Here is a 25,157-nt window from a genome sequence, read left to right on the forward strand (position 1 = left end):
AAGAAACACACAACTTGACCTGAATGCTATTAAAGTGAAATGACCCCAACCCTGATGCCAACATTAGTCAGTTAATACAAGACTGGTCATAGTGCTGTATAAATGCCCGTTATTGTGTTCTGGATAAACCAGACAAGACAATGCAAAATCATGTATATTCACAGATTAAAGGACTTCCCTCAAAGGTCCAGTGTGTAGGATTTAGGGGGATATACTGGCAGAAATGTAATATATTGTAATAAGTATGTTTTCTTTAGTGTGTAATCACCTGAAAATAAGAATTGTTGTGTTTTTGTTACCTTAAAACAAGCTGTTTATATCTATATATGGAGTCTAAAATCCTCATCGCCATGTTTGTATGGTAGCCAAGAATGGACAAACCAAACAATAACTCTAGATAGGGCCATTCGCATATCAGTGTTAGTCAGCCCCTCCACAACAAGAGCACTGAAAAAACATTATTTTTAAAAAAATGTTAAGCTGCTATATTCAGTGTTTTTACCAGTTTGAATCAAGTGGTTATACAGATAATTTGGCTCCCAGTAAAAATTACCATTAACACAGAAGGAATTCTAGAAGTTTGAACTGGTTGCAGTCTTCATTACTAGATGCCAATAAATCCCCCCCAAATCTTACTCACGGCTCCTGTACGGAGTTAAACATTTTAAATATTAATTTAGAGGCAAAAATGTATTAGAAATATATGTCATTATGTCATTTGAATTTTTCTTTTTTTACATTATCCTGCGAGAAAATGCTGTGCCCTGCTGCTGCATGCTCTTAACATTGATGAAAGATTGGATTAATACCAAAGTATGGAGATTACCTGATAAAAATACAGTTTGTGGGACAAGCCATCCAACCCTCAGCCTCAGAGAAAAATGCAACAAAGACCTAAAACTGCACCATAGTTAATCTTTACAAGTGACATTAAAATGTCCTTCCCATCGCTCACGCGAACTCTCTTCAATCTGTGTTCTGCCTTATAGGTATCAAATCAAAATAAAGGTCAAATCGAGCCAGTGTTCGCCTGTGGAGCATGTTCAGCTAAGATCCTCCACGACAGTGGGGAGCAGCAGCAGTCTGAAAGCCTCGGTTCACCTGGATGGGTCAGAGGTAAACCTATTTGGGAGTTTTGAGGCAAAGCCAGCTCACTTTACACTTTACTGCTCCAAAGGGATGTTGGGAACAAAATGTAGGAGACTGACCACAGCAGGTAGTACACACACGCAGGAGGGAAGGAAGAGCAGAACACCATGATGACTCCTGGAGATAAAAGGAAATAAAGATAGAGTGACAAGTTAAAGTTTCTACCAAAATCAAAAATGCACATTTTTCCTCTTAGCTGTAGTAACATTTAGCAATGCAGATTTTTTTGGTGCGAGTTGCACAGTGTTGGAGATATTGGCCACTGAGATGTCTACCTCCTCTCTAATATATTGAAGCTAAATTATCTAAATCTATCACTTTTCTTTATGAAACAAGGGAACTGTTGAGCAAAAAATGTCTATATATATTGTAAAGATCACTTATAATGCCAAACATGTCTTACTGTGCTGAAATCTGGGTAGATGCATACAAAACAAATATAGTTCCTATAATTAAACTTCAGAACATTTCTCTTATAGTAATAAATAAAACTGGTGACTATGATTCTATGAATTTGTTTTTTTTTTTTTTAGGAGGTCCTACCCCTTAAAATTTGTAGACATTGTGTATTTAAAAACGCTGGAAATTATTTTTCAAGTTGTAAACAAAAGCCTTCCGATCTGTATTCAATTTTTTTTTTTTTTAATTGAGAGGAGGGAATTATAATTTAAGAGTTTGGCTCATTTTTGAAACACATAAAGTGAGAACAAATATGAATACTTAAAATGTAACATGATTACAAATCAGATGTAAAATGATTCTAGTGTAAAAAAATCTGTATTGATTACAGTGCAAAGTATTAAGGGATTGTAGTTTGGGGTATATTTTCTTTATTATTAGTTCATTTATTTTATGTATTTGGTGTTGCTGTCATTCTGTTATCCTTTGGTTGATTTAAAATAAGCCTTTGCCTTTTTTACTTATTGATTGAAAAAAAAGTGTGAAATAATATGTTTCTCCTGATGCATTTAACCAATATAAAATGATGCATTCATTCATTAAACTGCACTCAGCTTGTGGTGCTCAAAGCACCAAAAAATACATTTGAAGAAGCCAACAGCAGTGTCTCTTTCCAGAAATCATGACCTGATTACTCAAGATAATCCACAGACCTTGTGAGCAAACAGAATAATTTAAGAAGTGCCGGATTATTTACATAATATCATCATATGTGTATTATTAATTTCATTTTAATATTACATTTTTTAAAATATCATCCTTTTTGTCAATACCGGTATATCGCAACGCGCTTCATGAGAATCATACTGGATTTTTTTTTTTTTTTAAATTTCTGTCTATACCTCCAGCGTAGACTGCTTTCTTCCAGGCCTGGGACTCCAGCACTCTGTCATGGGGATAAAAGTTCTGGCTGATCATAAAGAGGATCATCGCCAATGCGATAACTCGCAGCATGGCCAAGTTTCCCCCCGACAGTAGAGAGGCGCTGGCCAGGATGGCTGAGGAGTAGATGCAGGGCAGGCCACGGTACATGAACGGGATCCCTGGGGGACAAACAAGAACAAATCTCCTGCTGGTCCCTCAAATAAACAGTTTATAGCAGACAATAACGCTACACTTCTGAAACTTACCGCTTGAAAAGAAACAGAGGCGGACAAACACGGACAGGACGTAACACACGCACAGGATGTTGTCCAGCAGGTCAGACGTCCTTAGGAGCAACGATGTGGCGATCCCAAAGGTCGTGAAGTCAGCAAAATCATCTAGCTTTGCACCTGAATGTGAAAAAAAATGTGAATGCTAAATGTGGCTCTGTGAAGTTCACCAAAAGATACCCCTTTGAAGCCTGAATCGATATCACTTCTCTTGTGCTGCGTTCAAACGCCTTTCACCAGTCCTTTGAACCCTGAGCAAATTGATTCGATTTCTTCTCCAGAAACATGGGTAAAAAAGTCAGTAAGCAACCTGACAAGAAACTAAAATTTCTTTTTTTTTTTGGTGTGATTTCTACAAAATCTTGCAAGAATTCACAAGTTTAGAAAATTATTTTTAAAAACGCTATATAAAAAAAGGTCCAGGAAACGTTATTTGTTATATTCCTAATGGCATATTTAAAAATGTGTTTTAGAATCAGATTCGTTTTTAAGTACTTTTTTCAGGAATTTTTTTTTGTTTTGTTTTGTTTTTTACTTTTTTTTTGTTGCTAATTTTCAGGTATTTTTTGTAACTTTTTAATAATTTCTTACTCATTTTTGGGCCACTAATTCTTAAGTTCCTCATTGCCTTCTTCCTGTGTTTTAAAAGAGACCTAGACAATCTGCTCAGGTTTTAAAGGTTTAAATATTGCATTCTGAATAATCAGCTCACCAACTGTTCTATTATTACTCTTCTTTCAATTCGACAGCTCTTCAGTGAGGAGTTTAACAATCCATTAAGGTTAGTGTAGATATGTTATCATCCGCTCGACCACTGCCAGTGTTACTGTCACATGACAGTGGGCTGTATACGTGCAAAAATCTCCAAGTGGAAATTTCGGTGTCAGCCCAACAGGACGCCCATTCTACAAACAACATTCTCCAGCGTCGCATCTCTGTATCCCACAGGAGCACGGAGCATGTTTTCACCACACGAGGATGAGGTGATTCAGGCCACGGCTCAAATGACCGAGGTGGAATTCCACAGCCCAGGGTCAACAATTTTAGCAATTTCAGATATGCAGAGAAGCCAAAGCAACGGGATAACAGAGACAATAAGAGCGTGATCCTGTGGAATTAGGCTGCTTAATCAGAAAGTGATTGTTCATTTGACAAAATACGTCGAGGGGCACAACAACATCCACCTGCAAAGTCATGCAGAAAAACCCTGTCGGGACACAAAGCCCCCTGAAATGTGCAGCCAACAATGTATTGTGATGCACCAGGGAGCTATTTTGGGCTTCCGAGAAAATGTGAACTTTCGCACTGGAAGCTTGTAAAACGGCTATTTGTGCCTCCTAGTTTACTTTATATGGTGTGGTGATCTGTTAAAAACAAGCCACAGTGATACATTTTAGAGGCTGTGCTTTTGCATTGGGTGCCTGTTATTTAAGGTCAAATCTTAACCTTGAAAAGTTCATAATGTCCTTTCAAACACAGAAAAGTCTAAAAAGACACTGATTTGATAAAGTTGCATCCCATTAAATATGCACGATTCTTCTGCTGGAGACTTTGTAAGACTATCCAGTGGCCGAGTTTCTTTTTACTGGTTCCTTTTGTTTATGACTTCGTGCAGCCAAATTAGAAAGTCCAGACAAAGGACTGTGCAGTGAGCCCTGCCAACAGTTCATCTTTGCTAAGAGCCACTGACCACAACAGTCCACTTACCCAGTGCAGAACAGGCATCGAGTCGCCTGGCAACTGCTCCGTCTGCCAAATCCAACAGGTAGCCAATCAGGACCAGCCAACACGCAGCATGATGGTGCCTGAACAAAACAAGGGAGTGTTAGATTGGCACTAGATTAGCAATGTGATGACAGCAAGCCGTTTGACAGGGTGAAATATTTTAAGTTTCTAAACTGTGCAAAAGGTAGTGCTGAGAGGACTTCAGATAAAGTTAAATAACTGAATATCTTCTAAACACAATAAATCTTCCGGTCAAGCTTCCTGACATTGCCTTTTATTATCTTATTTGAAGTTAGTACAGTTTATCTGGTACGAACCGAAACCGGTCATCATTACAAACATTACTTGAAGTGTGGTCGCCCCGAGAGGCAAAACACAACGAGGATTTTTGTCTATGCTTTAAAAACGAAAGAAATTAGTAAGTATGGTGGCTTTGATCGTCGTTATTACTTTTGGGTTTTTTTTAAGTAAATAACAAACAAAACAAAAAACAGCAACAACAAATAAACAAGATTTTTTAAAAAAATTCTACTGCCTTCAAAACCAAATTTTAGTTATTATATTGACCCTGAAGGCCAAAACTTAAAACTATGGATGAAAAAAAACATGTCATTGGTTATAGTCATCATTCAAAAAACATTCTGTGAAAACAGATAAAGAAAGACAAAAAAATGAAAGAAACAACTATTTCAAATTTAAAAACTAAGGATTTGCCTGGTTTTCAAACGCCAGTTTTAGTATATACGGTGGCCTTCAAGGGCAAAACATAACAACACTAGATTATTTATATTTTTTATTATTTTTTAATTTGGTTTTGTGACATTGCAATCTTTTTTGTTCTGTTAATATATATTGTTAAATGTGGTTGTGTTTTCTATTTTGCTTATATATTTAGCCTCTCAGGACCACTGTGGGTAATAAAATTAGGTTTTGAAAACCCTAGCCAAATCCCTAAAATCTTATAGAAAGTATTGTTTGTATTGGTTTCCAAAAGTAAAACCCATTAATGATGCTTCCACTCACCCATTTAGACTGCTGAGAATGGAGGCCATGCCCATGACCATGTTGGCAACTGACAGCGCGTTAGCTGCATTTTTACGTGCAAACTCTTTGATCTGGAGTCCTGTGGCTTCATCACTGAGAAAGAGCTTGTTGGTACACTGGAAGAGACCTGAGACCACACAAAAACAACAGTTAGCAGCTGTCTGTGTCAGGTCAATAACCCCTGCTGTGCTAAAGCTAAAAGCTACGTCCCCATTTCAGCTGACGTTATGATGAAAGTGTCAAACTTCAGTTGAAGTGAAAGGAAAAATGTATAAAAACAATTTTTTTTAAAGTAATCTAAATACTAAATGTCACGATTGAATAATATTTTGTACACTACCTTTTTTTTTTTTTTTTTTTACTTTATTTAAGGCAAAATATCGCTTTAAAGCTAACTCCCCGGTCTGATGTAAAAGAAGCATCACTTACCAAGACGTATGTTTATTGGACGGAGAACAACCTTACGATACAGTCATCCACTCTCAGATCACTAAAATGCATTCGTTACTTTACATTCGTTCACTTGCAGCCTAAAGCATGCAACATTACAAACTGCCTCATTATATCTATGCAATATACATTAATATTTACAATAAACAGCATGCAGTAAACTTCAGAATAATATTTGCATAGAAAAAAAAACATGAAAAGGATGCATGTCTCAACAGGATGTGAAGTGTTAGCGTAATCTTATAAGGGTCAAATACACACAAATACTGGTGTGGGGAACAAGCTATGGACATTTAAGGGTACTACTACGTACACCACTGGCTATAGTGAGAGTGACTTGGACCTACTGCTTGAAACATACCAGACGTGAGATCAATTAGCCTGATTGAACATAGTGACCCGAGACAAGGGCATGGCAGCAGCACTCACAGAGCTCACTGTTCAAATCTATTAATACCACTGCGGCCTGGGCTTCAATCGAGATTGTGGTATAAAGATAGCTCTACAACCTCTAAATACTAAACCGCATGGGGTTATATCGCCAATTGTAGCAGTTTTACAAAGTCGTTTTAAAGTGCAGTCAATAAAACTTCATTTTTATTTGTTTTAAAGAAAAAATTTGCAATATAAATAATAAAAATGCTACATCTTAGTCAGCAAGATGGAATGACTGCTGACGCTGCCTCGCTCCAGCCAAACACTGCCTCTGCCCCCACAAAGCTGTGATGTTTTTTAATGAAGTCAAACAAAGAAATCTTTGTTTTTCTTCTCTGTCGGCCTCCTCTCTCATAAGTTTATCACTTTCTCTCAAGTCATAGTACTGTCCAAGACAGAATGCACAGAGAAATGACCTGCAAAATTTAAATATATGTTTAAATGTTGCAGTAGCAACCCTTAAAGTGTTTTTCACCCTGAACTTCCTGTGATTCCAAAGCCAGACGAGTTCAAGAGACTCTTCATCTGAAAGAAAACAGCGTATGAGACACAGCAAAAAGCCAACAAGCACTTTTACTTGACAGCAGCATGCTTTCTACTTCTCATTTTGGAGTTTTTATACAAATTACAACCTGGTATTTGAATTGTTGTCTGAAAACTTTTCATGGGTAAATACAGCACATCAGTTAACCCCTTGAAACCTGGATCGACATCAGTTTTCTTGTGCTGCATTCAGATGACTTAAACAACCTATTTATTCCTTTGAAACCAGAGCAAATTGGTTTCTTTTTTTTTTCTTTTTTTTTTTTTTTACAAAAATGGAGCAACAGGAGACTTTGCAAAAAATGTCCCAGAAATTGCAGAGATTAGTGGTGACCAAAAAAAGAAAATTAAAAATGGTGGAATTAAAAAAAAAAAAGAAAAGGAAAAATGTCCAGAAAAACATGTTCATAATTATTGTAATTATATTTTAAATTTTGTTACTGGGAAATGTGTTTTTTTTAAATTTTCAGCACTTATTTTTGTTTTTACTGTTTTTTTCTTTTTTCTTTTTTTTAACTTATTTTTTAGGTAATTTTCTATATAATTTTCTATTTCTTACTCATTTGATGTTTTGGATGTTTTGTTTGTCTCCCTATATTTTTGAAGGAAAATCAGTTTGCTTAGGTATGTGTTAATGCAGACAATATTCTGCATTTTTTTTTTTTTACGAAAATCATGACATTGCCAAAAGAAAATTCAGGTTTAGTACCTTAAAACACCATTAGTGACCTACACGTGCAGCTCCAGCTTTCATAAAATACACTGTTTTGGTCACTAGGACAAAGCCAGAGTGAGACACACTCTCAAATTAAAGCAGGTCTCTATTTCTGGATTGCTGCCTAATCACTGCAAAGCATGATGGGAAGGCCCTTGTTACATAATACCCTGCTATGTTACCTATTAACAAATAAAAAGACTCAACGAAAAACAAGGAAAAAACCTTTTTTAACAGGGATCATCTGAAGTGAACCAACTGGAAAATATAAACTTTTAAAATCTTAACTGTGTTTTGTGATCATAATAAAGGGCAAATGGCAATAAAAGTGCAATCAATATACACCAGTTACACATTAAGTCCTATTTTTTCATATATTGGATGTGGTTTTTGAATCTTTAAAATGATTTGCCATGAGTGAGTATTAACAATAAAACATCCTGTTACAATAAACTATCATTGAACTATATGAGCTATGTGCAGAGTAGGGGAGAACAGGGTCGGTTGAGACAGTCAGGACATTTTTAGCAAGTTATAAAGCAACTATGCTGTATTCACTTTCAGCCCTCAAAGCGGAGACCTTATGACAATTGCTCACATTATATTCAAATTTACATAATATAAATACATTTGTGGCTCTTTGGTTATTTTTGTCTACCTGTTTTTAGTTATGTCACAAACAAAAACACATATCTTCGGAAGGCTTATTTTCTTTTTATCAGCTGGTGCTAATTTTAGGTGTCTGAATTTTGGTTGGTAGCGAGTACAAGAGTACAAAATGTGTCTGATCTCCCTTGTACAGTTTGGCAGTTTAGACAGTATTGGTTATAGTTTCTACCAATAGATTGTATAAATAATGGGCACAGCTACTGTGATGTCACTCATTGGTTTGTGGACTGCTGTTTTGAAGCCTCAAGTTTGGCATTTTGGCTGTCACCATCTTGTTATTTTGGCTTAGGGTGAAATTCGCTTTAGAGAAACATGCAACTAAATTATGTAACCAATCAAATGTTGGTGATTTCAAAAATATTTTTGTCAGAAAAGAGTTTATATGTTGAATATAACATTATTCTGTTGCTTTGCATCTTTTCTCTTTGCAGGAATGCTTTTGTTTGCATAGCCTATTTCTGGACATTTTTCAGCTTTATTGCCCTGTTTAAAACAGTTGTTAAAAAAGTAATTAAAATATTTACATTACATATTACAGTTTTAACTGTGATAAAGAGCTTTCTCATCACATCATGGTCAAAAAAATAATTATATTATAAATATTACTATATTCCAAGTTATTCAGTCCAAGTGTCTAACTCCCACGGCACATATGTGGGTGTTTTCCTGCCTAATTTTATCCAAGCAAACCCAGCCTCCATTCTCTGGCACCCATGTACAGTAATCCAGATTATCAGGCAAAATTGGGAAACAAGTACCTACCAGAGGAGGGAGTCAGGAGGATCATGATTGTCTCTGGCACACTGCACATCAGCTGCAAATGAAACAAAAGTGTTTACATCGCCTATATATGCAGTATAAACATGATATTAATGTTAAATTGCTGAAACAGGGTTTCCTGTGCATCATCCAGCAACATGCGGCCAAGTCAAGTGCTTCTCATCCTGTGGACAGAGACTTTCAAAAAAACAATAAAGGCTGTAAACTGATCAGTGCGCTCCGACCTTTTCTTCTCTCGTGGAAATTAACGCCATACATTTTTAACATAATATTTGAAGATCAGAAGCAGCCTACACTAGCCTACATCCTCATGCCTTAAACAGTCCTTAATACGATTTTAGGATTTGGAATCAATGACTACACATTAAATTATGATGTTTCCAGTTACTAATACTTGTTGTCTTGTTCTTGTTGAATAAATCAAAACGTTTGGGATTAAAGGTCGCGTGCGTAAAAACAGCCCCTCCTGCCTGCTTTTTCTTTTCTTTAAATTGTTGAAAACCCAAAATATCGCATACACGAGGGCCCTTTTATTGCATAAATCAGCCATGAGTGTTCTCTGATGCTTCACAAAATTAATTCTGCCTCCAAAACCACGGGGCATTAATGCGCAACAATCCTACAAGCGGCTGAAATCCCTCCGCACTAAAGCGTCACTGAAAACATGAAAATCACACCTGATCGAAAGCAGCAGGTGGACTTTTTTGTAACTGCGTCACAACTGCCAAAACTATCCGAATAATGCAAAACAGGTCTATATTTTGTCCTAAAATACCCTTTCGCTACTGTGTTGAGGTGCAGGTAGCGGACATACGCGAAGAGCATCTCATCTTACCTGAAACGACCTCCCAAGATAAAATGTCTAGACAAATCCACTGATGGAGACGTCTAAACGCGCACGCAACACACCGGACCTTAATAGTATTTTCCTTTTTTTTCCCAAGCGGATTTATTTTTGTGTCTGTTTATTGATTCGTGCAGCCTATTTGAAGTTGCCACGCTATCAGCAGCACGTACAGAACATATGGCCGTTTACCTGTCAACCTCACAGCCGCCTTTTCCAGCGCGTCCTTTAAAAGAGCCCAGGATAAATCCGCTGGAATATTCCACCGGAAATGACGCCCCCGTCGTCCAGATTTTTCTAGGCTGTGATGATGGCTAGTTACTCTTTAGTGCTATCGCTTCACTGGAGGTGAAGACAAAAGGAGCAAGAATGTGGACTGACAGAGATAGAGAGCTTTTTTTTTTTTTTTTTAAGAATTCATCTTTAATTTTCCATGCATACATGAGCAGAAAAAATGCAGCAAACCCCTAAATGTTTTGCAAAAAGTATCATTCTTGTTATTATTATTATATTATTATTATTATTATTATTATATTATTATTTGTTATTATTATTATTACTCTTTAGACTTATTTCTTTTGTAAAAAAAAAAAAAAAAAAATCAATTCAGCTCTATTTTTTGCTGGCATGTGACTTTTTTGCATTATATTTTGTTGTAATTTAATTTCAATATGATTTTTTTTTTTAGTTTGAACTACTACTCCTAAATAGTTAACTAAACTATTTCTTCCCAGGGTAGCTTTACTGTAGTTCAGCTTCTTCCAGTGTGAAGAAATTGATGTAGTAGTTTGAAAGTTATGCTCTCAAAGTCATGCACATATATGTGGTGCACTCTTGAAATCTTCATTAGAGTCAAGCAATGCCCCAGCTGATGATAGTTTATTGTTCTCTTCTTCAAGTCCCGAGGAGACACAGTATGTCATTTGGATTGAGACTAAACTGTCTTACTGAATGAAGAATGCTAAGACAACGCACACTACGCAGAAAAAAATATTTGATATGGATTCACTTATCGGCTCAGCAGTCACTACACATCCTGCGCCAACAAGCGAATCCCCTAAAAGTATGTTGAATAAAGTGTGTTGTCAACTGATCTGGGCCACTGACAGGTCAAACTGAGCAGAAATCCAGTGGGCATGTAAGACGGATCTTGTAGTCTTGACAGCGTCTTCCAGCAGGCTGCTCGGCATTCACGCAGGCGAAGCCTTGAGTGGCATCATATCTGCAAAATGCACAATGACAAAACAGATGAGTCTCGGCTTTCTCGTCACAAGGAGAACTGCTCAGCCAATGAAAATGGAAGTGTAATGCTAGCTCACAGTATTAACCCTTTCAAACTGGCTTGATTTCTTTCAAAAATATGGGAAGAAGGTGATGAGCAACTGATCAAAAATGGCTCCCAAAATAGCAAGAAAACAGTAAAACAAAAGAAAGAATAAAAAAGTAAACAGAAACAAACTAATAGAATTTAGGTACACCAGGACTAGGTGAGTAAAACAATACTTAAAAGTTTTCCATATAAAAACTATATATGGTATATTAAAAAAAATTGAATAAATGAAAAGGGTTCAGTCCACATGCTTAGGAGGCGCAGGGGTAGCTCCAATGATTTACCATTGTTTGGGTGCATTAATCAAAGTAAAATATAATAAGAAATTCCCAAAATTAATATTTCATGAAAAAGAGAGGCTTCTTCCATGTGGTTTGACTTGATTATTGTCTGTAGAATTGTTACAATTTATACGCCTTTGCTTTTGGCAGATTTAATATAATCTTCTCTTTGTATTGTATTCAAACTTATTTATTGCTAAGTGTGATTGTCTTTCCTTGAACTCACGATTGAAAGACGTCACCAGTCTCGTGTGCAGTGACACCGGACACCGTCATGGCTTCAATGGCCACAGGCTGGGAGCAGACCTCAGTGGGGTGAAGCATCTGCAGCTGGAGGAGGGTCTCATAGTCACCCTTCTTTGTGGGATTGTCCAAGTTGAACCAACGTGTCCTGCAACCTGCCAGACATGGAAAAACATTATACAGTTATATGGAAACCATCAACAACAGATTCAGAGATTTTAATTTGTTTTTCAGGTCGTGATGTTTGTTTTTCATAATTTTATACTCCTGTGTGGCTCACATCAGCCCAGTCTCCAGAAGAAAATGCTGGCATTGTATATTTCTGCAAACTATGAATACATTACATTTACATTTTCTAAAGAGACATAGTATATACCAATGTGAGAATAACAAGAGGAAAGTGGTTATGATTTAGTCAGTGATTGCTGTCTTTCCAACTGATTTTTAGGCACCACTTGCAGCTGTCATCATTTTTCGTCTGGGGATAGCACAAAAAGCGGTTGTTTTTTGCCTAGACATTGCTGCATTACCTGCAGGGGTTGTCTCCCCAAAACTGGGAATTTTGAGCCAAATAACAGTCTCTTCCTAACTATAACCAGAGGCTTAGAATTCAATTTTGGGCCCTAGCCACAAGTGTGTGTTGGCACCTGTGCTTTCTCTCTTGATCCATGTATGTATGTATGATCCATGGGGGAAGACATGACAGTGTACAAGTGGGGGCAGACTAAACCATTTTGTGCCTTAAGGGGAGAGAAGGGGTCTCAGAGTTTTTTCTTGAAAATAAAATAAGTTAAGTAATTCAACCAATTCACTCAGCCACTTTTAATTTAGGAGCTTTTGGAGTTTTTTCTGGCTTTTTTCTGCTGAAGTATATCAAAGTCTTGTTCGATCCACATTTGTCATTTGTTTTATTTTTTAAGGATAAATCATGAATCACAATCTGCATGAAAACTTACCCTGGCAGAAGTCTGAGGGACAGGTCAGTATCACTTGATAATCCTCACATTGTTTACTCTTCTGATTTTCATTGATGCATGCAAACCCAAAAGCAACGTCATAGCTGGAGTATAACAAAAGCAGAACAGAGAACTCGTCATGAAAGGCCGACAGTCACAGCAAACCTGCAAGTGTGAATAAAAACAGGCATACGAGAGGAAGACGTCTCCGGTCTGTTCGGCTGATATTCCACTTGTTGCCTTGGCCTCGATGCTGAGAGGGTTTCTACAGACCCGACCAGGGAAAGTTTTCAGCAGCTGAGGGATGGACTCCACATCACCCTCGCCTGTCGGGTCATCACTGTTAAACCACTGTGTCCGACACTGCTCCGACACTGAGGGGAGATTACAGATAAAGACATGTTGGCTAAAACTGGGTTTCGCAAAAAGTGTGTCTTGTAATGAACTGTGTGAAACTTATAATCAGGGACAGTACTGTACATTTTTTACGACTAACTTTTTTGGACAAGCAGAGCAGGGGATGGTTATTGTCCCCAAATTTATTTATATTTTATCTGGAGATATAGGTAGTTATTTGTTTTTGTATTTATTCAAAGACTAACAATGCAGAAAAAAGAAATCTGAAAAAAAATGTCTTGATATCTTCCAAAGAAATGGAAAGAAGGCAGTAAGCAAAAAATTAGTAAATGTACAAGAAAATTACCAGAAAATTAGCAACAAAAAAACAAAGCAAAAAATCAATCAATCAAAACAAAACAAAAATGATAAAGGAAAGGCAAAAACAGGGCAAGACTTGGAAAAAGTTTTTGAAGAATTCTAATAATTCTTTAACATAATTTTAAATATGTAATAATGACAATTATAAACTTTATTTTTTCCCTAGCCCTTTTCTTCTCCCCCATACATTCTCCCTCAATAATTTAATAAATTACTTTTTTTTTTGTTTTTCTTTTCAATTCGTGGAACATTTCCCCCCAAACAAATCTTTGTGCAATTTCATGAAACTTTTGGTAAGAAATGTCCCACAAATTGCAAAAATAACAATAATAACAACATTTGAAAATATGTTAAAGATTTTTTTTCATTTTGTGAAATATTTAGTGAAATTGCTTGCTCAAAGGTTTAAATACTTGTGAAAAGCCGTCTAAAAATAAGCACAAGGAAAGTGAAAGTGCTCCAGGTTTCAAAAGGATTAAATGCGGAAAAACAGCCAACAATTACATTCTATCCCTCACAATTACATGCGAGTACTGCAGAGATTCCACTTGCATGTCTCTGCTGGTGTCTGAAAATATTTTACTTCAAAAACTGAAACTTTCACTTCAGTAAGATCAATCCAAAGTAAAAGAAGATTCGTACCTTGACAGAACTCTTTCGGACATGTGTATCTGACTCTGTAGTCTTCACACTTCCTGCCTGTCTGATCTGCGTTCACGCACACAAACCCATGGGTGGCATCATAACTGCAACAAAGACGTCAGGAGGGTGATGAGTGGCTCATAACTCTCCGTGTTTTTGGTTTTAACAGATGTTGTCAATCACTCACTCACTTTAAAAAGGTATCAGAGGTGTTTGAGGCAGGTTCCCCAGAGACGGTCTGGACCTCGATGGCGATTGGCTGAGGGCAGATTTCTCTCGGGTAGATCTGTAGGAGGTCACTGAGGACCTCGTAGTCTCCGTTTCCTGATGGGTCATCATGATCAAACCAGCGTGTCCTGCACTCTGTAAACAATGAGGAGTCAAACATTTTAGAGCTCAATCCTGGATATTAGGCCTGGAGTTTGAATTTTTGTTGGATATTTTGTATTTTGTTGCAGTACCTGAGCAGAACTGTCCTGTGCAGGTGAACATGACCTTATAATCCTCACACTGTGTCTCTTTCTGTTCTGAGTTGAGGCACGCGAGGCCCTCTGAGGCGCTGTAACTGTAAAACGCATGCTGCCGTTTCACTACAGTAAAGTTCACTACCAAGAATAAATGTCTACAGTGGTACAAAAGTCTGAATCTAAGTAATCTACTGATTGATCAGTTTAAAAGTAGTACCTGATGTTATCAAAGAGTATGCTTATCCCCGACAAATCATCAAACCCGAGAGAGAGCTAAATGTCTGACACCTGTTCAGTCAGGTCAAAATGGGAAGAGTACCGCACCATCCCCGATCCCTTATTTGTTTTGTTTTTTTGCCTTTTTATTTAAAATAAGCATGAAAAGATGAGAAAGGGGAGCAAACAAGCAGCAAAGGGCTGCAGGTCGAACCCACAGCCACTGCAGTGAGGAGCTCTAGCGCCCCCGGCCTGGTAGCCCCGGTAGGATTGATGGATTCAGGTAAGAGGAGTGTGATTGATTAGAGTTAGGAAAAGAATATCAAATTAAGCCAATCAGAATCAAGGCTAGGCAGATTAGGGTGCGTCATTCCTTCTCTATTCAAGAAAACGCAAATGTGCAAGATTTTCAGGGGGGCATCTTCCTCCATTTTACTCAATATTTCCACCATCATATAAACAGCTATTCATTTGACACATCTTAGGTAAAGTATCAAAATATAGCCTTTAAAATCCAATTTTTCATTGATGAAAAAAAATATTTCTGAACCTTATTTAATGTTTACACCTGCTGAGTTAGTTTTGAACAGTGAAAACAACATTGCAGAGGATCCTACTAATATTAGCCAATATCTATTATCAGTTATTGGGACTGTAACAACTCACATTGTATATTAGGAGCACAGAAATGTTCATATCTGGTAGACAAATGTGGGTTTTCAACTGAAATTACTTAGAATGATAAATCTACTGTGTCTTTTGCTCACAAGAAAATAAAGAGTTCTTGACTCAGACTTTGAACCACATCATGAATTATATCATATTTTCCTGATGTTAAATTATTTGTAAAAGTGAAGTCTTTACATGCGAAAGATGTTCCTGGTGTGCTTTGACTTGATCCCAGACACTGTCTGAGCCTCCATGTCCACTGGGTCAGAGCAGATCCTCGTCTGGTGTTTCGTCCTCAAGTCACTCAAGAGCTCAGAGTCCCCGGAGCTGGAAACATCGTGTTCATCAAACCAGGCTGTCCTGCAGGCTGCGGAAGAGCAAAGTTAGCTCTCAACAATCTACATTAATTATCAGCAGATTCAGGCATGAATATTTGCAGGGCTTACTTTCCAAAGCAGTGGCAAAGAGCTGAAGATCTGGAGGAAGAAGACGTCTTTGATCAGTTATACATTTTATTTCTAAAACATTTTGCGTGTGAAATAATAAGAAATGGATTATTGTTAATCATATCACCTGATGCTAGAAGACACCAAACTGCAAAGCTCTAAAATGACGAGAAAACAAAGAAATCACTAATATGCACCGTGACGACAATGCAACTTAAATTATTTGAAAATGCACAAAATTAAATTACCTGAAAGACAAGCATGACTTTGATCTCGAGGAGAGTGAATGTTGAAAAATCCACACGTTAAATTCTTCATCAAGGTGGAAATAAAACGTCCTCACAAGGCTGGTCTCCTGTCATGAAGTGTCTGCTCTCTGGAGCTGCGAGGCATTTGTGACTCAGGTGTATCATCTGCAGGGATTTCTTTTGTTTATACGTATTTGTGCTCCTCCTACAGAGCCTGATAGCTCGTCACCATCAGAAACACACACACACACACACACAATATATATATATATATATATATATAATATATATATATATATATATATATGTATATTTTTTTTTTTTAAATATCTATAATCTTTACCTTGGTCATGCAAATAAAGAAAAATTCAAAACCAATCAAAATTTTGTAATCTCTGAAATTTGTAAAACGTGACGAGGAGTCGCAAGATGACACAGCTCTACTTTTATGGGACATGAGAGAAAAAGGTTGAGAAACATTATCTATAATTATTACATTTTTATTGTCATAAGACAATATCGACTATTAGTTGGTGAAACTAGAACTTACATAAAATAACTGACTGAATTTCCATCTATTATATTGACTTGTGAGAGATAAGCTATAAATAATAAGTGAATCGTAATATTCATCTGGATTCACCAAAACAAATATAAAACTAAAACATGTATTCAATTATGTGACATTGATTATAGTAAACCAAACATCCTCGGTATAATGTGCTGTTGTGTGGCTGTTAATGTTCTTTATTCCTGTTCTGAATGAATGCAACAAAACAAAATAAATAGAAGAGGTGAATTGTGGATTTTTATTCAAAGAAATGATGCTACTACTGGATATTAGTTTTAAAAAAAATGCATTGAGAAATGCTTAAAGAAAGTGCATCGGAAACATTTATATCTTAGCAACAAAATATCTCCTTGTCATGTGGTATGGAGCAGGTAGATCCAGGAAACTGCAAGCAACAGGAACTCAGAAAAATGCCCCTTTTCTTCAATGCTTGTGGAGAAAAAGCAAAACTGATGATCTCAGAACAAAACCAAGGCTCATAAGTGTTGTGTACTTATGGAGACAGAACAAAACACAACATCTTATAGCATGTCCTTAAAACTGCACAACTTACCTGAAGAGGGGATGAAGCCAGGTGTTGAGACAGAGCGAAGCTCAGATGATTAGGCAGGAGCTGATTGGCTGGAAAAACTCTGGAGAGGGGAGGGACTAATGAGGCTGATGAACAGGTGTGTCGATGGGAGCATATGAACAGAGGAGGACACATACATACACAGAGGAAAACTGAGGACATGGGAAACATGAGGAGTGGACACATGAGGAGTCACATGAGAGACACAAGGGGGAGACAGGGACACGGCTGTGACCATGGCACTCCATTCGTGTTTTGAATGTCTAAAAATCATGCTTTTAATATGCTACCAATTATTGTGAAATGAATATTTTAAAATTCCTTTAAAATAATGTGAAAAAATTGGTTGCAATGACATAATTTTATGAGGAATCATCTGTGATCATAATTATAGAAATGATGGTAATTAAGTATATAAGACTTTAAAAATCCCTTTTAAATAATGTAACGAAATAAGTTTTTTACTAGTATTCGACTTATAAATGTGTGATCATAATTATGGTAACAGTACTTCACATCATGTCCTTAAAAAAGTTTATCAAAAGCTTCTTTATACGGCAAGATTAATTTGCCTTTGTCATCAATGAAAGCATAATGTAAGGTAATATTTTTTTCTCATTTTTTACAACTGCACAAAGTGTATGTTTATTTATTAATGAATAAACACTGATTCTTTATTTTTGATCATGGTAGTCAATTTTCAGGGACAATTTCACACTTTTTCATGTCAGTTTTAAAAGAATATTCAGGCCCATATTAAAAGTTTTTTTTTCTTCTGCTGTTTATTCCTTCTGTGCACGAACAAAACAAATTTGTACCTAAACTTAACTTTGTAAAATACTAGAGCTGTTTTGGATACCATATTTGGAGCTTGGAAACTCATAATTACTTGTGCATATTTGAGGCTTTTATGAGCCAAAACGTGACCAGGGTGGGCAATAGTAATCAATCATATATTATATTTATATTTGCTAACCAACCACCCAAACTTGAGCCCAATATGACCTGGGGAAGAGATGGTGAAAGACGTTTGGACGTCTGGACGTTTGTGATGACTAACAGGTCGTTTCTTCATGTAAAACAGATTTGGGGTTTAAAATTCAATAAAGCTGCTTTATTTTAGGGGTTTAAGTGTAGGCATGTCATTATTGCCTCTTAGGACAAGCGGTGTATACAGAAAATTAAGACAGCGTACCATACGTACCTGTGTTATAGTCGATTAAAAATGGCTTATCCCACTGTTTTTCTAATCTTACGACACTTCTGATTCATCCCCGATGTGTTTGACCAATCTTTAGGTTCAGCAGACTGTTGTGTTAAATAAACATGTCATATCCACTGGTGAAAGTCCAGACTTAATGGTTGGAGGGCTGCAGGAACATCCCTGGGGCTCAGAAAGAAAGAGAGCAACTTGATAACTCACTTCTTGTGTGAGTTTGACAGCTATGATTAATATGAGAAAGAGCCAAAGGACAAAGGACACATAATAGAGTCTGTCCTGCATGTGCTGAAGAACCTGTCAACTAGAACGTTTATTTCAAAGGGACGTCAGTAAACTTAAATGATCTGTTGAACTTGTTGCTGTTTCCTGATACAGACTTTAGGATTGTGTCTTGTGTCATTCATTGTGGAGGTCAGAGTGTCACAGCCCAGAGTCTGCCTTTAAGCAGCAACTGCACACTGAGGACGTAAGCTCACCTGTTGAGGGGACTATTGAGTTTCTGTAGAAAACAATTGAGGCGTTGGTCAGGCTGGTAAGGCCCACTGCTCTGTTGTTAAATGTCACTGAAAGAAAAGTCTAAAATAACCAGGATTAGTGTAGATTTACTGCAATATGCATGACACTGTTACATAACACACCCACAGCAAAGAAAGTGATGAGTGTCTGACAGGAAATGTCCGCAGGGCTTCACTCTGACAGAGATTTGATATGAGGCCGTCTAATTGAGTTTTGTAAAAAAAAAAAAGAATGATTCAAATGTTGCATAAGTGTTCAAATTGCATTTATTTTCTATTATGTACTGAATATTGGTTTAATGCGATCTTGTATCTACTGTGAATTAATTTTGCTGTCTAAACAACTTGTAACTTTACATTGAGCTGCGTTAAAGAAAGGAGGTCAGAGAGATGATCTGGGTTCACTGTTTCATGTACAGATTACAGTTATGTTATAGCTCTCTATTGTTCCTTCAGTCTAGAAACACTTGAGAAGTTAGGATTGTATTTTGTTGTTCTGGCTTTCATAAATAGCTCAAATGATATTTCTTGGCAGGGAAGCTTAGCATACTGGGTCACCCCAAAAGTGGTTCCCGGTTAATGTTCCATTAAATTGTGGGCAATTTTAATACAAATTAAGAGACTGGTCAAAATCAAAACAGAGAAAAAAAAATTCTGACTTTTAGTCCCTAAAATGGGCCACGCTAAAAAAAAAAAACACTGGATCCTAAACTTCCTAGAATGCAAATAAAAGTAAAATAAAGTACGTATGGTGGTTAACGTCTTACATAACACCATGATGTGAACATGAAAACCGAGCCACCCAAAACCCACCTCTGTCCTGTCATCCTCTAATAAAACTGACTGACAGAAGATTAGTCCTCACATTTATGCACAGTAACCCCCCTGTGGCTCTGAAGGGGTCCGTCTGATCTGGTTGCATAACTGCACCCTGTTGTCAGCGACTACTTCAAGATTAAGTGTCAACAGAAGTTCATTAATTGTTTAATTCTTCTGTACATGACCTTTGCAATGTATGAACATCTGCCTGCAGAAATCTAACATCTGTACTCATTAAATCTTGGACCTTGAGTATTCATAATATACATTAGTGTATACTACAGTTGTGACATTTTACTGTGTATTCCTACAATCAGTACTATCAATAACCTACTTAAATGGGCTCAAAATGCCAAAAAATAATTTTGAAAAAACTCAACAGCAATGTGATCCGAGATTGAGGAAAAATAACATCGGCAACCAAATTCAGGGCTACATGTTTTTTTTTTATGTATAACTACGTGTGGCAGTGTAGCCAGATAATTACCAGAGAAAATCTTCACAACCTGACATGTTCCAGCAGGAATATGAGAGAAATTAACAACATCAGCAATCAAGATTACGTTTCCCTGAGATTAGCACGTAGCTACATGTAGCAGTGGACTTGCAGAAGGAAAATGACTGTAACAGAGAATAGCGGCATTTTCTGCTGTGAATAAAATCACCAAAATCTTTTACAACTGGTCATATTCCAGCGGCTATATGATCAGAAATCTGGGAAAAACAATCAATATTTGGCAACCAAAATGACATTTCCCTGATGTTGGCATGTAGCTACATGTAGCAGTGTAGGCTTCATAATGTAAACACCTACAGTAGCGTACCTGAACCAGATGACCATTTAAAAATAAACAAATAATTGAATCAGTCATGAACTGATGTCAGCTTATGTACCTCTAAAGTATAAATAAGTGTTGGAGACAAGGTATTTAGAACATTCTGTAATATGAAGATTTTGCTCACAGGGATTACTTTTATATACGTTTACCTCATTATTTGAAACTGTGACCACGTTAAGCCTAGTATGAACATCCGACATTGTAACAATATATGACAGAAAATATGCATAATAGGTCCCCTTTAACCTTTTCTCTTCCAAGTTTCGCTGGCACATTCACTATACATCATGCTTTATGAATTTATCCATTACCATTGTAGTTTAACAAATATACACAGTAGACTCTGTAAGATGAGAGCACTGAACCCACGGGACAGATTAATTTTAGAAACCTGATTTGGGCGTAACCTCTACAAGGGACCACTGGATCTTAACTTTCTTAACAGGCGGTGTAATCAGCCTCTCCTCGGGGACCGGCTAACCTTAACGTTTATCTATACAATGCATTGTATGGGAACAACGAGGTGATTTGGTGCACAGATGCTTTATCTAAAGACACAGAACAGTGATACAGACGGTAAAAAAAGAAAACTCACGAGATTACAAATAGCACATGAATTTTGTTTTTAATTAAGAAACACCAAGGGCAAGGGGAGCGTCTTTTCAACATTGGAAATGAAGCAGTCAGGTCGTCCTGACATGGACATTATTTCTTCTGGTACACTTTCATTCACGTAAGCGAGTCATCCGCTTTTTCTGCCATTCAGAAGTGAAACAAATTTTAAAATAAAAACCTCCATCATTACTAAAAGTGCACCTTTAATATTTTGCAATGGCCTAAAAAACAACCAAAAAGCAGTTTCTTGACAACTTTGCATTGGGCAGCAGTGTACAGTGTATATATGAAAATCCAGTTTAAGAGCAGATACACAAAAGGCACCCAACAAGGGGCACACACACCACCGTTCTCTGCTTCAGTGTCCTAAACCTGGACCACAGCAGTGGCTCTTTTCAATCCACACATTCATATATGAACAAACATGATGAAAACATTCTGTGCAGATAATTCATTCATTACATTTGGAGCCTAAGACTTATTTTTTCGAGTGAATAATAAGACCAGTTTTCAACTATTTGACCGGGTAGGTCCAGGTTTTACAGATCATGGGTCTTCCGTGGGGATTTGTAAAGAACCTCCCGTGGAGGGGTGCTGTATTCAAACTCAAACATGAAGGGAAAAACGAGGGGATGTGGGAGGCAATACACAATAACCAGAGAAAAGAAAATAGCAAGTTGTGATTGCTTCTAAAACAGCAGAATCAAGCCTTGAAACAAGAGCGATGAAAAAGAGAAAGAAAAAAAACATAAAATAAATAAAAATGAGGCAACTCTAAGTGAAAGGATAGTGCTCATTTTTAGGATATTAATACAAATATTTTAAGCTTACAAAAAAAGGAGAGAAAAAGCTTGTGAACCCCCAAAGTGATCGTGCCGTTGTGGTTTTGTGGTGCAGTCGACTAGGGCTCATTCATGCTCCACAATAGATACAAACACAAATGGAGTTTTCTGTCATTGATTTGCATTCATTTCATCAGTGTCTCTGCAAAGTTTCCGAAAACTTGCAGATATCGACAAAACGGAGCAGATTGTAGGGGCAGTATAGTTAAAGCAAGATAAGACAGAAGGAGACGATGTAGACATTTAAAAAATGGCAAAACACAACAAATTGCTAATACAGTAAAAAGATGTCGCAGGGTTTCCCACACATTCATTTATTTGTGCCACCACAAATTGATTTCATATTTTTGGAGCAGGACCGTTCATTAGGTGCCCTATTGCAATATATATACCGTATGGTGATTGGTAGCACCATACTCTGAGCAGAGAACGTACTCTGTGTTCATTTCACCAGAGTTTTTGCACGTTTTCTGAAAACGTACGAACACGAACGAAATGGAGCAGTACTACCACACAGTGTAGCTTAGTTTAAGATACGACCAGAAGAGTGAAACAGACCAAAATGGTAATACATTGAAAAGATTTCCTTGTCCACATGCCACAAGGTTTCCTATATTTTCATTTGTTTTAAATGGTGGCTCACCATGCCTAAAACATCTGCCGCTATGTATTGTTTTAAATTTCTGCAGCTGAACCTTTCATAAGGAGCGCTACTGCAATATATATGCTGTTTGGTCATTGACTGCACAACATTCTCGGGGTGCAGAGAGTACTCTGGGCACACATGGAGCAGCTGAACACCACACACAGTGAAAGTGAAACTTAAGCATTCATTATGCTGGGTCTACAAAGTTTGCTTTCACTCGCCTCTGCAGTAGCTGCTCCTCTACTCCATCAGTCTGATCAGCTCTGACTCGATCGGCAGATCAATTATTTATGCCGTGACTCAAACTCCTCAAACTACTGCTAAGGACAAAAAGTCATGATGAGTAACGCCTGCGCTGCGTTCACGGACCCACAAAAACATCTGATTTCCGATTGTAGAGAGGGGACACACATATGCTGAAAAATTGTTTTTTTTTTTTTTTAATTGTGTATGTATTTAATGGCTTCACAGTCCACTGCCATCTACACGCCATTGACTCGTTTGTCGTCTGAAACTTTTGACTCCACACTCTGGTGTTACCTATGACATTTGACATGTTTGCAAAGCATCTATTTTAAAGGGAGCATGAATGAGCCCTAAAGGTGAGCGAGCATGCTTAACTAGAGCTGCACTACTGGTCACAGCACCTGCAGGAGGCTTTTTGCATTCCCACATGATCAAACACTATCCCAACTGTGTCGCAGATGAATCTCCTTCTACAGAGAAAACCACAGCGCCTCCAATAGCTTACTGAATTGTCACTAAAGCTACCGAACCTGAAGATTAAGTAACATGTTGAGGCAGTTCTGGGTTGACCCTCCTGAGGATATGGATAATGACACAGGCACACACACACCTGACCTCACACTGGGGTTCAAAGCAGAGTGACCTGTTAGAAATGGAAGCGGCTGAGACATACATAAACAACAAATTTACTAGCACTCATTTTCTCATTCTCTAGAGATATCTACCTGTCTGGCAGATAGTTTTACACATAAACAATATCTTCAGCAACCACACATAAAAAATTACACCCTTCTCAGCTCTTTAAAACTGCTTTTTTTGAGATCTACTCAATCAAATAAGGCTGCAGAGGCAAGAAATCATGCCATATTTTTAGAAAATCAACCTCAAATGCCATGCATATCAACAGATGTGACACTACTGAATCTAAGTAACCAAATTACAAAAAAAAATCCTCTCTACATGTGACTGTGCTGTATCTTCATGTCTGACGTTAGCACCAAGGTTTCTTTCTTTGTCATAAAAAAGAACAAATACAGACACAGAAGAGACAACAGCGCAGTGAAAGCAAAACAAAAGAATCAGCCGAGTAAAAGCGGCAGCACATGTAACATTTGTGGTTATTAATTTGTATCGACGACCTGAGTTGTGTTCTGAAGCTGCGTGTGACCGTGACCGTGTGCGCTCCACTCCCAAAATAAAAATGACTGTAAGCATGCTCGCACAAAAAAACAAAAAAGGTTCCTCTACAGAAGTGAAGAAAGAAGGCCTAAACATCTTCAAGTATTAATACACTTAGGCCCGTAAAAAGCCCTGGACACACAGTATTAGAACCCAGAATAAACTCTAGGAAAGTTGAAGAGCAGTTATGGTTAGTTTGCATGTTTTCCCCCCACAAATATAATATATATATATTCATATGTATATAAATAAAAATTCAGTGCTGTAAAAACATCTCCAACTCCATAGGATCTGACCCATCGTAGAAGGCCTAATATGTTTTACTCTTCTCATGGCTAAAACTACTGCTGGAAGTATGTAAACTGTACTGGTTCTCCTGTGTTAATAGTCCTTCATTGAGAATACAACACTGAGGAAGAGAAGACTTGTTAATATCATTTTTTCTCTCTTTTTTTGGTTTAACTGCACACAGAGAAACATATCCTGTTGTGTCATCTTGTTTTTTTGATTTTTTTTTGGTAGCAGCAAAGCACCAAGTCTCTCTGTGTGAGTCTGCTGTGTGTGTATGACATCACTCCATAGTCTCTGCGTGTGTTTATGTGTGTGTTTGTGTAAGTGTGTGTGCGTTGCGATCTATGAAGAGCACGGCTGAACGTTGATGCCGTGGGCTGCGTGGGTTTGCAGGTCGATGGCCTGGGCGGGCTGCTGTCCCGGCCGGGCGTTCATCAGCGCCAGGTTCCTCACGCAGCCCGTCATTCCAGACAAGAACTTCCCTCCTGTCATCGCAGCCATGTTCGGGGCTCCGCCTGTCACATGAGAACACACACACACACACACACACACACACACACACACACACACACACACACACACACACACACACACACACACACTAAGCAACCAGCGAAGA

General features: G+C 37.5%; 2 protein-coding genes across 4 annotated transcripts in view; both read right to left on the minus strand.

Moving 5' to 3' along the window:
* Positions 1-298: 298 nt before the first annotated feature.
* tmem269 (transmembrane protein 269) lies at positions 299-10,225 on the minus strand. Of its 3 annotated transcripts, none has more exons than XM_042491437.1 (7): positions 10,160-10,225; positions 9,106-9,157; positions 5,511-5,658; positions 4,470-4,567; positions 2,739-2,882; positions 2,451-2,651; positions 299-1,266 (listed from the first exon to the last, which is right to left on the minus strand). In XM_042491437.1, exons 2-7 carry the CDS (start codon positions 9,152-9,154, stop codon positions 1,157-1,159), a joined length of 750 nt encoding a protein of 249 aa, XP_042347371.1. In that variant the 5' UTR covers positions 9,155-9,157; positions 10,160-10,225; the 3' UTR covers positions 299-1,156. The 3 variants fall into 3 exon arrangements, with proteins under 3 accessions (XP_042347371.1, XP_042347373.1, XP_042347374.1); XM_042491439.1 differs by lacking the exon at positions 10,160-10,225 and adding an exon at positions 9,959-10,152; XM_042491440.1 differs by lacking the exon at positions 10,160-10,225 and adding an exon at positions 6,892-6,941.
* Positions 10,226-21,325: 11,100 nt separating this feature from the next.
* Positions 21,326-25,157, minus strand: part of hspg2 (heparan sulfate proteoglycan 2) — a 148,022-nt gene continuing 144,190 nt past the window's right edge. The window contains 1 exon segment of the mRNA XM_042491785.1: positions 21,326-25,053. Within this exon segment, the coding sequence (XP_042347719.1) occupies positions 24,881-25,053 (173 nt within the window). The 3' untranslated portion in view covers positions 21,326-24,880.

Source organism: Plectropomus leopardus, chromosome 8, assembly GCF_008729295.1.
Source record: "Plectropomus leopardus isolate mb chromosome 8, YSFRI_Pleo_2.0, whole genome shotgun sequence".
In the NCBI taxonomy this organism is placed as follows: Eukaryota; Metazoa; Chordata; class Actinopteri; order Perciformes; family Serranidae; genus Plectropomus; species Plectropomus leopardus.